At 52.3% G+C, this 12,245-nt stretch overlaps 1 protein-coding gene across 1 annotated transcript; it reads right to left on the bottom strand.

Annotated features, from left to right (window-relative positions):
• Window positions 1-1,273: 1,273 nt before the first annotated feature.
• LOC144675697 (transcription factor MafK-like) lies at window positions 1,274-11,528 on the bottom strand. The gene is made up of 3 exons (XM_078536330.1): window positions 11,431-11,528; window positions 8,048-8,208; window positions 1,274-1,804 (listed from the first exon to the last, which is right to left on the bottom strand). The coding sequence occupies exons 2-3, from the start codon at window positions 8,081-8,083 to the stop codon at window positions 1,397-1,399; spliced, it is 444 nt and encodes a 147-aa protein (XP_078392456.1). The 5' UTR covers window positions 8,084-8,208; window positions 11,431-11,528; the 3' UTR covers window positions 1,274-1,396.
• Window positions 11,529-12,245: the final 717 nt, after the last annotated feature.

The following is a 12,245-nucleotide window of genomic DNA, read 5'->3' as shown; positions in this document are numbered from 1 at the left end:
AGCCGGATTCAGAACTACCTCAGTGACAGGAAACAAAGGGTGACGGCCGATGAGTGTTTTTTGGCGAATGGAAAACGGTTACTGGTGGTGTTCCATGGGGCTGGAGTGTTGGGGCCCTTGCTGTTTGTTGTATATATATTAATGGTTTGGACATCAAGGCGCAATCGAGAAACTTGCAGATGACTCCGAAGAGGATTGGCTGTCGACTCCAGCGGGAAATCAATGGTTTAGACGAGTGGGTGGGAAAGTGGCAGAAGGAATTCATTCCGGAAGAGTGCGGGGGGGAGGGCAAACAAAGCAAGGGGATACTCGATAAAGGGGAGGGCTTTTGGGAAAGGGGAGAGGGAAGTGAGCCACCTTGGAGTGCATGTCCACAGGTTCCCTGACGGTGGATAAGGTGGTGAAGAGAGCGTGTGGAATGCTTTCCACTACCGGGGCCAGGTATTGAACACAAGAGCGGGGATGTCATGCTGGAACTGAGTAAGAGGAGGGTTAGGCCACAGCTGGAAATTTGTGGACAGTTCTGGTTGCCACATGACAGGAAGGACAAAATTGCTCTGGAGAGAGAGAGAGAGAGTAGAGGAGATTCACAAGAACATTGCCAGAGCTTGAAAATTGCGGCTATGTACAGGAAGGAGAAAATTGCTCTGGAGAGAGAACGAGAGAGAGAGAGGTACAGAGGGGATTCACAAGAACATTGCCAGAGCTTGAAAATTGTGGCTATGTACAGGAAAGACAAAATTGCTCGAGAGAAAGAGAGGTACAGAGGAGATTCACAAGAACATTGCCAGAGCTTGAAAATTGCGGCTGTGAGGGAAGAGGGGATGGGTTTGAGGGGGTTGGTTGGGGCTCGCCTGACAACAGAGGTGGTGACCTAACCGAGCGGGATGAAACGACGAGAGGCCCCGGACAGGGGAGCCAGGAAAGGCCTGTTTCCCCCCCACCTCAGCGGAGAGGTGAGTTACCAAGGGGGGCACAGGGTTTAAGGTGCTTGGGGAGGGAAGGATGAGAGGGGGGGACGCGAGGGATAACTTCCTCGCCCAGAGGAGGCAGCCGGGAGGAAGGCGGGGAGGTGAGTGTTTGAAATTCACTGCCTGGTTTGGGTGGCGGAGACAGGGAAAAAAAAAACCCTCGACCCATTTAAAAGGTACCTGGATAAGACCACAAGACCATAGGAGCAGAAATGAGGCCGTTCGGCCCATCGAGTCTGGATCCCATAAGGTTTGCGGAACTCGGGGGATTAGAATCGGGGCAGCTAGTTTTTTGTTGTTTTGGGGGTTGAGTTGATCTTTCTCTGTTTCGGCGATGGGCTGAATGGCCTCCCTCTCGGTGCTGTGACTTTTCGGAGACTCGCGGTGGGGGTGTGGGATTGCTGGGCAGGGGTGGAGGGGGGGGGTCACACGTCGGACTTCTTGGCCTCCGGCTTGACGATGGTGATGACGCCGCTGGTGGCGACCCGGGTGGGCACCAGGGTGCCCCGGCCCATGGAGCGGGCGAAGGCCTGGAGGGCTAGGTAGCGGGCCCGCAGCGAGTCCAGCTCCCCCTTCATGCTGGAGTTCTCCCGGGCCAGGCCGTCCACCTCGGCAGCCAGGGCCACCCGCTGGTGCTCCAGCTCCTCCCGCTGGGACACCCGCTTCTCCCGGCAGCTGGCCGCGTAGCCCCGGTTCTTCAGCGTCCGGCGCCGCTGCTTCAGCCGCGCCACCTCCTCCTTGGACAGGCCCCGCAGCTGCTGGTTCAGGTCCCGCACCGTCAGCTGGATCAGTTCGTGGTCGCTCAGGGCCCGGAGCCCCGACTCCTTCTTGGCCTGTGACGGAAGAGGAATTTCAGTCCGTGTGTGCGTGTGTGCGCGCGCGCGCCCAGGCACAGTGTCACCAACAGAACCGCATCGAGACATCAGCCCCGACAATCCCAACACTCCCCCGATCGCCACCCCCAAAATAATCCCCGTCTCTCTCTCCCCGTGCACTGTATCAATCCCAAAATAATCCCCGTCTCTCCCCGTGCACTGTATCAATCCCAAAATAATCCCCGTCTCTCTCACCATGCACTGTATCAATCCCAAAATAATCTCCGTCTCTCCCCGTGCACTGTATCAATCCCAAAATAATCTCCGTCTCTCCCCGTGCACTGTATCAATCCCAAAATAATCTCCGTCTCTCCCCGTGCACTGTATCAATCCCAAAATAATCCCTGTCTCTCTCACCGTGCACTACCAATCCCAAAATAATCCCCGTCTCTCTCTCTCTCCCCGTGCACTGTATCAATCCCAAAATAATCCCTGTCTGTCTCTCCGTGCACTGTATCAATCCCAAAATAATCTCCGTCTCTCCCCGTGCACTGTATCAATCCCAAAATAATCCCCATCTCTCTCTCTCCCCCCGTGACTGTATCGATCCCAAAATAATCCCCGTCTCTCTCTCTCTCCCCGTGCACTGTATCAATCCCAAAATAATCCCCATCTCTCTCTCTCTCCCCGTGCACTGTATCGATCCCAAAATAATCCCTGTCTCTCTCACCGTGCACTACCAATCCCAAAATAATCCCCGTCTCTCTCTCTCTCCCCGTGCACTGTATCAATCCCAAAATAATCCCTGTCTGTCTCTCCGTGCACTGTATCAATCCCAAAATAATCTCCGTCTCTCCCCGTGCACTGTATCAATCCCAAAATAATCCCCATCTCTCTCTCTCCCCCCGTGACTGTATCGATCCCAAAATAATCCCCGTCTCTCTCTCTCTCTCCCCGTGCACTGTATCAATCCCAAAATAATCCCCGTCTCTCTCCCCGTGCACTACCAATCCCAAAATAATCCCCATATCTCTCTCTCTCCCCGTGCACTGAATCAGTCCCAAAATAATCCCTGTCTGTCTCTCCGTGCACTGTATCAATCCCAAAATAATCTCCGTCTCTCCCCGTGCACTGTATCAATCCCAAAATAATCCCCATCTCTCTCTCTCCCCCCGTGACTGTATCGATCCCAAAATAATCCCCGTCTCTCTCTCTCTCCCCGCGCACTGTATCAATCCCAAAATAATCCCTATATCTCTCTCTCTCCCCGTGCACTGTATCAGTCCCAAAATAATCCCTGTCTGTCTCTCCGTGCACTGTATCAATCCCAAAATAATCTCCGTCTCTCCCCGTGCACTGTATCAATCCCAAAATAATCCCCATCTCTCTCTCTCCCCCCGTGACTGTATCGATCCCAAAATAATCCCCGTCTCTCTCTCTCTCCCCGCGCACTGTATCAATCCCAAAATAATCCCCATCTCTCACCGTGCACTGTATCAATCCCAAAATAATCCCTATCTCTCTCTCTCCCCGTGCAGTGTATCAATCCCAAAATAATCCCCGTGTCTCTCTCTCTCCCCGTGCACTGTATCAGTCCCGAAATAATCCCCGTCTCTCTCTCTCCCCGTGCACTGTATCAAACCCGAAATAATCCCCGTCTCTCTCTCTCCCCGTGCACTGTATCAAACCCAAAATAATCCCGTCTCTCTCTCTCCCCGTGCACTGTCTCAATCCCAAAATAAACCCCGTCCTTCTCTCTCCCCGTGCACTGCATCAATCCCAAAATAATCCCATTCTCTACCTTTCTCTCACCGTGCACTGTATCAATCCCAAAATAATCCCCGTCTCTCTCCCCGTGCACTGTATCAATCCCAAAATAATCCCCGTCTCTCTCTCTCTCCCTGCGCACCGTATCAATCCCAAAATAATCCCAGTCTCTCTCTCTCCCCGTGCACTTTATCGAACCCAAAATAATCCCCATCTCTCCCCATGCACTGCATCAATCCCAAAATAATACCCGTCTCTCTCCCCGTGCACTGTATCAATCCCAAAATAATCCCCATCTCTCCCCATGCACTGTATCGATCCCAAAATAAGCCCCGTCTCTCTCCCTCTCCCCTTGCACTGTATCAATCCCAAAATAATCCCAGTCGCTCTCTCTCTCCCCGTGCACTGTATCAATCCCAAAATAATCCCCGTCTCTCTCTCCTCGTGCACTGTATCAATCCCAAAATAATCCCCGTCTCTCTCTCTCCCCGTGCACTGTATCGATCCCAAAATAAGCCCCGTCTCTCTCCCTCTCCCCGTGCACTGCATCAATCCCCAAATAATCCCAGTCGCTCTCTCTCTCCCCGTGCACTGTATCAATCCCAAAATAATCCCCGTGTCTATCTCTCTCTCCCCATGCACTGTATCGAACCCAAAATAATCCCCGTCTCTCCCCGTGCACTGTATCAAACCCAAAATAATCCCCGTCTCTCCCCGTGCACTGCATCAATCCCAAAATAATCCCATCACTCTCTCTCTCCCCGAAAACTGTATCAATCCCAAAATAATCCCCATCTCTCTCTCTCCCCGTGCACTGTATCAATCCCAAAATAATCCCCGTCTCTCTCTCTCTCCCCGTGCACTGTATCAATCCCAAAATAATCCCCGTCTCTCTCTCTCTCCCCGTGCACTGTATCAATCTCAAAATAATCCCCGTCTCTCTCTCCCCGTGCGCTGAATCAATCCCAAAATAATCCCTGTCTCTCCCCGTGCACTGTATCAATCCCAAAATAATCCCCATCTCTCTCCCCATGCACTGTATCAATCCCAAAATAATCCCCGTCTCTCTCTCCCCGTGCACTGTATAAATCCCAAAATAATCTCTCTCTCTCTCCCCGTGCACTGTATCGATCCCAAAATAATCCCCGTCTCTCTCTCTCTCCCTGTGCACTGTATCAATCCCAAAATAATCCCCGTCTCTCTCTCCCCGTGCACTGTATCGATCCCAAAATAATCCCCGTCTCTCTCTTTCTCCGTATCAATCAGCGCGGGGTTAGATACAGAGTAAAGCACCCTCTACACTGTCCCCATCAAACACTCCCAGGACAGGTACAGCACGGGGTTAGATACAGAGTAAAGCTCCCTCTACACTTTCCCTGTCAAACACTCCCAGGACAGGTACAGCACGGGGTTAGATACAGAGTAAAGCTCCCTCTACACTGTGCCCATCAAACACTCCCAGTAGGTGTACAACACGGGGTTAGATACAGAGTAAAGCTCCCTTTACACTGTCCTCATCAAACACTCCCAGGACAGATACAGCACGGGGTTAGATACAGAGTAAAGCTCCCACTACACCGTCCCCATCAATCATTCCCAGGACAGGTATAGCACGGGGTTAGGAACAGAGTAAAACTCCCTCTACCCTGTCCCCATCAAACACTCCAAGGACAGGAACAGCGCGGGGTTAGATACAGATTAAAGCTCCCTCTACACTGTCCCCATCAAACACTCCCTGGACAGGAACAGCACGGGGTTCGATACAGAGTAAAGCTCCCTCTACACTGTCCCCATCAAACACTCCCAGGACAGGTACAGCACGGGGTTAGATACAGAGTAAAGCTCCCTCTACACTGTCCCCATCAAACACTCCCTGGACAGGAACAGCACGGGGTTAGATACAGAGTAAAGCTCCCTCTACACTGTCCCCATCAAACACTCCCTGGACAGGAACAGCACGGGGTTAGATACTGAGTAAAGCTTCCTCTACACCGTCCCCATCAAACACTCCCAGGACAGATACAGCATGGAGTTAGATTCAGAGTAAAGCTCAATCCACAATGTCCCCAACAATCACTCCCAGGACAGGTACAGCACAGGGTTGGATACAGAGTAAAGCTCCCTCTACACCATCCCCATCAAACACTCCCATGACAGGTACAGCACGGGGTTAGATACAGAGTAAAGCTCCCTCTCCACCATCCCCATCAAACACTCCCATGACAGGTACAGCACGGAGTTAGATACAGAGTAAAGCTCCCTCTACACTGCATCAAACCCACCCAGGACAGTTACAGCATGGGGTTAGATACAGAGTAAAGCTCCATCTACACTGTCCACATCAAACACTCCCAGGACAGGTACAACACGGGGTTAGATACAGAGTACAGCTCCCTCTACACTGTCCCCATCAAACACTCCCAGGACAGGTACAGCACGGGGGAAGATACAGAGTAAAACTCCCACTACACTGTTCCCATCAAACACTCCCAGGACAGCTACAGCACGGGGTTAGATACTGAGTAAAGCTCCATCTACACTGTCCCCATCAAACACTGCCAGGACAGGTACAGCACGGGCTTAGATACAGAGTAAAACTCCCTCTACACAGTCTCCATCAAACACTCCCAGGGCATGTACAGCACGGGGTTAGATACAGAGTAAAGCTCCCTCTACATTGTCCCCATCAAACACTCCCAGGACAGGTAGAGCATGGGGTTAGATACAGAGGAAATCTCCCTCTACACTTATTCCATCAAACACTCCCAGGAGTGGTATGACAAGGGGTTAGATACAGAGTACATCTCCCTCCACACTGTCCACATCAAACACTCCCAGTAAAGGTACAGCACGGGGTTAGATACAGAAGAAAGCTCCCTCTACAGTCTCCCCATCAAACACTCCCAGGACAAGTACAGCACGGGTTTAGATACAGAGTAAAGTTCTCTCTACACTGTCCCCATCAAACACTCCCAGCACAGGTACAGCACGGGGTTAGATAAAGAGTAAATCTTCCTCGACACAGTCCGCATCCGACACTCCCAAGACAGGTACAGCCCGGGGTTAGATACAGAATAAAGCTCCCTCTACAATGTCCCCATCAAACGCTCCCAGGACAGGTACAGTACGTGGTTAGATTCAGAATAAAGCTCCCTCTACAATGTCCCCATCAAACACTCCCAGGACAGATTCAGCATGGAGTTAGATTCAGAGTAAAGCTCAATCCACAATGTCCCCAACAATCACTCCCAGGACAGGTACGGCACAGGGTTGGATATAGAGTAAAGCTCCCTCTACACCATCCCCATCAAACACTCCCAGGACAGGTACAGCATGGGGTTAGATACAGAGTAAAGCTCCCTCTACACTGCATCAAGCCCACCCAGGACAGTTACAGCATGGGGTTAGATACAGAGTAAAGCTCCCTCTACACTGTCCACATCAAACACTCCCAGGACAGGTACAGCAACGGGTTTGATACAGAGTAAAACTCCCTCTACATTGTCCCCATCAAACACTCCCAGGACAGGTACAGCACGGGGTTAGGTACAGATTAAATCTCCCTCTACACAGTCCCCATCAAACACTCCCAGGACAGGTACAACACTGGGTTAGATACTGTGTAAACCTTCCTCGACACTGTCCCCATTAAACATTCCCAGGACAGGTACACCACGGGTTTAGGTACAGAGTTAACCTTCCTCTACACTGTCCCCATTAAACATTCCCAGGACAAGTATAGCACGTGGTTAGATACAGAGTAATGCTCCCTCTACACCGTCCACCTCAAACATTCGCAGGACAGGTACAGCACGGGGCTAGATACAGAGTAAACTTCCCTCTACACTGTCCCCATCAAACACTCCCAGGATAGGTACAGCACTGGGTTAGAGACAGAGTAAAGCTCCCTCTCCACTGTCCCCATGAAACACTCCCAGGACAGGTATAGCATTGGGTTAGATACAGAGTTAAGCTCCCTCTACACTGTCCCCATCAAACTCTCCCAGGAAAGCTTCAGCGTGGGGTTAGATACAGAATAAATCTCCCTCTATACTGTCCGCATCCAACTCTCCTAGGATAGGTAACAGCACCAGGTTATATATAGAGTATCCTCCCCCTACCCTGGCCCATCAAACACTCCCTGGACAGGTACAGTACGTGGTTAGATTCAGAATAAAGCTCCCTCTACAATGTCCCTATCAAACACTCCCAGGACAGGTACAGCACGGGGCTAGATACAGAGTAAAGCTCCCTCTACACCGTCCTCATCAAATACTCCCAGGACAGGTACAGCACGGGGTTAGATACAGAGTAAAGCTCTCTCTAAATTCTCCCCGTCAAACACTCCCAGGACAGGTGCAGCACAGTGTTAGATACAGAATAAATCTCCCTCTACACTGTCCCCATCAAACACTCCCAGGGCAGGTACAGCACGGGGTTAGATACAGAGTAAATCTCCCTCTACACCGTCCCCATCAAACTATTCACCTTTACCTTGTAGATGTGATTGGATTTCTGCAAGTTGCTCATTCCGGACTCTCGGAGGCTCCTCCAGATTTTGCCAGGAGCCAGTTACCCCGGAAACTTAATCGGGAATCGCCGTCCACGGCCTCAATCTCCTCCTGCTCCCAGTCTCCAATCTGCCCACTGCTGGCCTGTGGAATCCAAATGTACCCGTCAGGAATCGCATCAACTCACCGGTCCGGCAAGAGTAGTGGAATGGTCAAGGTAGGCCCAAGAAGCCTTGGGCCGAGGTGGGGTCAGGCTTTTGGCCAAGGTAGGCCCAGGCTGTGGATCAAATAGGCCCTGGCTCTAGGCCAAGGTAGGCCCTGTGTGATGATTAATATAGTTCCTGGCTCTAGGCCAAGATAGGCCCGGGTTGATGATCAAAATAGGCCCTGGCTGTAGGCCAAGGTTGGCCTTGCCTGATGATCAAAATAGGCCTTGACTGTAGACCAAGGTAGGCCTTGCCTGATGATCAATATAGGCCCTGGCTGTAGGCCAAAATAGGCCTTGCCTGATGATCAAAATAGGCCCTGGCTGTAGGCCAAGGTAGGCCTTGCTTGATGATCAAAATAGGCCTTGGCTGATGATCAAAATAGGCCCTGGCTGTAGGCCAAGGTAGGCCTTGCCTGATGATCAAAATAGGCCCTGGCTGTAGGCCAAGGTAGGCCTTGCCTGATGATCAATATAGGCCATGTCTGTAGGCCAAGGTAGGCCTTGCCTGATGATCAATATAGGCCCTGGCTATAGGCCAAGGTAGGCCCGGTTTGATGATCAATATAGGCCCTGGCTGTAGGCCAAGGTAGGCCCAGGTTGATGATCAAAACAGGCCCTGGCTGTAGGACAAGGTAGGCCTTGCCTGATGATCAAAACAGGCCCAGGCTGATGGCCTTGGTTATCAGCCAAGGATCACTGAGGCTGATGGTCAATGTAGACCATGATCGATGATCAACATAGGGCCTGGCTGTTGGCCAAAGTAGGCACAAGCTTTTAGACAAGGCAGTCCTAGGCTGTTAGCACAGGTAGTCCAACCTGCCAGGTGAGCTCAGCACAGCCTGTTAGCCAAAAAGCCCAGATCTTTGGCCAATGTAGGCCCAGGCTGTAGGCCCAGATTCGCATCCAAGGTAAATGCTGACTGTGAGCCCAGATTCTCGGCCTGGGTAAACCCTGACTGTGGGCCCCAGGTTCTTGGCCTGGGTAAACCCTGAGTGTAGGCCCCAGGTTCTCGGCCTGGGTAAACCCTGAGTGTAGGCCCCAGGTTCTTGGCCTGGGTAAACCCTGACTGTGGGCCCAGGTTCTCAGTCTGGGTAAACCCTGACTGTGGGCCCAGGTTCTTGGCCTGGGTAAACCCTGAGTGTGGGCCTAGATTCTCAGCCTGGGTAAACCCTGACTGTAGGCCCCAGATTCTCGGTCTGGGTAAACCCTGACTTTGGGCCCAGGTTCTCGGCCTGGATAAACCCTGACTGTGGGCCCCAGGTTCTCGGCCTGGGTAAACCCTGACTGTCGGCCCAGGTTCTTGGACTGGGTAAACCCTGACTGTGGGCCCCAGATTCTCAGCCTGGGTAAACCCTGACTGTGGGTCCCAGGTTCTCGGCCTGGGTAAACCCTGACTGTGGGCCCAGGTTCTTGGCCTGGGTAAACCCTGACTGTGGGCCCCAGGTTCTCGGCCTGGGTAAACCCTGACTGTGGGTCCCAGGTTCTTGGCCTGGGTAAACCCTGACTGTGGGCCCCAGGTTCTTGACCTGGGTAAACCCTGACTATGGGCCCCAGGTTCTCGGTCTGGGTAAACCCTGACTGTGGGCCCCAGGTTCTTGACCTGGGTAAACCCTGACTATGGGCCCCAGGTTCTCGGTCTGGGTAAACCCTGACTGTGGGCCCCAGGTTCTCGGTCTGGGTATATTCACCAAGACTGTTGTCTCTGAAAGTTTCGATCTGTAGTGGAGCTGCTGACACCTCAGGGCTCTCTCGCTGTCTCTCTCTCTCTAGCTATTTCTCCCTATTTCTGCCTCTCCGTCTGCCTGTGTGCCTCTCCCTCTCTGTCTTTCGGTCTGTCTGTCTCTGTCTGTCTGTCTTTGTCTGCTGGTGTCTCGGTCTCTCTCTTTTTCTCTCTCTTTCCCTGTCTCTCTCTCTTCCTCTCTCTGTCTCTCCCTTTCTCTATATCTCTCTCTGTCTGTCTCCCTTTCTCTGTCTCTCTGTCAGTCTCTGTCTCTCTTTCTCTCGCCATCTGTCTCGCTGTCTCTCTGTGTCTTTTTCTCTGTCTCTCTCTCTTTTTCTGTCTCACTCCCTTTCTCTGTGTCACTCTCTCTGTCTGGTTGTGTCTCTGCCTCTCTCTGTCTCTGTCTCTCTGTGTCTCTCCCTCTCTCTCTGTCTCTCTCTCTCTCTCTGTCTCTCTCCCTCTCTAACTCTGTCTGGTTCTGTCTCTCTCTCTCTCTGTCTCTCTCTCTCTCTCTGTCTCTCACTCTCTGTCTCTCTCCCTCTCTAACTCTGTCTGGTTCTGTCTCTGTCTCTCTCTGTCTCTCCGTCTTTCTCTCTCTCTCTCTCTCTGTCTCTCTCTCTCTCTGGTTGTGTGTCTGTTACTCTCTCTACCTCTATCTCTGTGTCTCTCTTTCTGTCTCTGTCTCTCTGTCTGGTTGTGTCTCTGGCTCTCTCTCTCTTTGCCTGTCTCTGCCTATCTCTATCTGTCTCTCTCTCACTGTCTCTCTCTCTATTTCTCTCTCCCTCTCTCTCTCTCTCTGTCTCTCTCTCTCTTTATTTCTCTCTCTCTCTGTCTCTCTCTGTTTCTCTCTCTCTGTCTCTCTCTCCCTGTCTATTTGTGTCTCTGTCTCTCTCTCTCTCTATTTCTCTCCCTCTCTCTCTTTCTGTCTCTCTCTCTGTCTTGATCTCTCTGACTCTCTCTATTTCTCTCTCCCTCTCTCTCTTTCTGTCTCTCTCTCCCTGTCTCGATCTCGGTGTTTCTCTCTCTCCCTGTCTGGTTGTGTCTCTGTCTCTCTCTCTCTATTTCTCTCTCTCTCTCTCTTTCTGTCTCTCTGTCACGATCTCTCTGACTCTCTCACTTTCTCTCTCTCTCTTTCTGTCTCTCTCTCTCTCTCTTTCTGTCTCTCTCTCTCTGTCTCTCTCTCTCTCGCCGTCTCTCTGTTTCTCTCTCTATGTCTCTCTTTCCCTGTCCTGGTTGTGTCTCTGTTTCTCTTTCTCTCCCTGCCTGGTTGTGTCTCTGTCTCGCTCTCTCTCTATTGCTCTCTATCTCTCTCTCTCTCTCTGACTCCCTCCCTCCCTCTCAATGACTCAACACAAACAGATCAGCTGCTGTTCTCACTCGGCACTGAGGCTGCCAGAGTCCCGGGGGCTGGGAGAGGCGTTGATCAATTGTTACTTACCTTGCTGGAGGGGTCAGGAGATCCTGATCGGGGAGTGGGGTTGTGGGAGTTGGGGGGTGGGGAGTGAGCGACACCGAGGAGAGTGTCGGACGGGGACAGATAACGGCACCCGGTGGGTGAAATCACTTTGAAACTTTGGTTCACGTAGAGAGAGAGAGAGCGACGGAGTGAGAAGGGGAGGGAGGGTGCAGACGGCAAAACTACTACCGGGGTGGACAAGGGACATGTGACCAGCCGATCACCAATGGGAGGGCGATTCTGGGGTAGGTGGATCCCAGGAACCATCGAGCCATTAACCCCGTCCTCACCAGATCCAGGGAAGGGACCACTCGGTGTTAGAGAACCCGCTGCCTCCCAAACACCCCATCTGGATCCCCAGTCTCGAGAGAGGATGAATGGGCCTCCTCCTGTTCCTGTGTAACAGGCTCGAGAGGGGCTGAATGGGCCTCCTCCAGTTCCTGTGTAACAGGCTCGAGAGGGGCTGAATGGGCCTCCTCCTGTTAATGCGTAACAGGTTCGAGGGGACGAATGGGCCTCAGCCTGTTCCTGTGCAACAGGCTCGAGGGGCTGAATGGGCCTCCTCCTGTTCCTGTGTAACAGGCTCAAGGGGCTGAATGGGCCTCCTCCTGTCCCTCTGTAACTGGCTCAAGATGGGGGTTGAATGGGCCTCCTCCTGTTCCTGTGTAACAGGCTCGAGGGGCTGAATGGGCCTCCTCCACTTCCAGTGTAACAGGCTCGAGGGGGCTGAATGGGCCTCCTCCTGTTCTGTGTAACAGGCTCGAGAGGGGCTGAATGGGCCTCCTCCTGTTCCTGTG

Source organism: Cetorhinus maximus, unplaced genomic scaffold, assembly GCF_964194155.1.
Source record: "Cetorhinus maximus unplaced genomic scaffold, sCetMax3.hap1.1 HAP1_SCAFFOLD_1105, whole genome shotgun sequence".
NCBI lineage: Eukaryota > Metazoa > Chordata > Chondrichthyes > Lamniformes > Cetorhinidae > Cetorhinus > Cetorhinus maximus.
The sequence above is the reverse complement of the archived record's forward strand: the minus strand, read 5'-3'. Positions and strand labels throughout refer to the sequence as shown.

Coding starts and splice junctions, on each gene's coding strand:
- LOC144675697 (XM_078536330.1), bottom strand. CDS start 8,083: ATGAGCAACTTGCAGAAATCCAATCACATCTACAAG. Junction 1,805..8,047: donor AATCCAATCACATCTACAAG/GTAAAGGTGAAT, acceptor CTTCCGTCACAG/GCCAAGAAGGAGTCGGGGCT.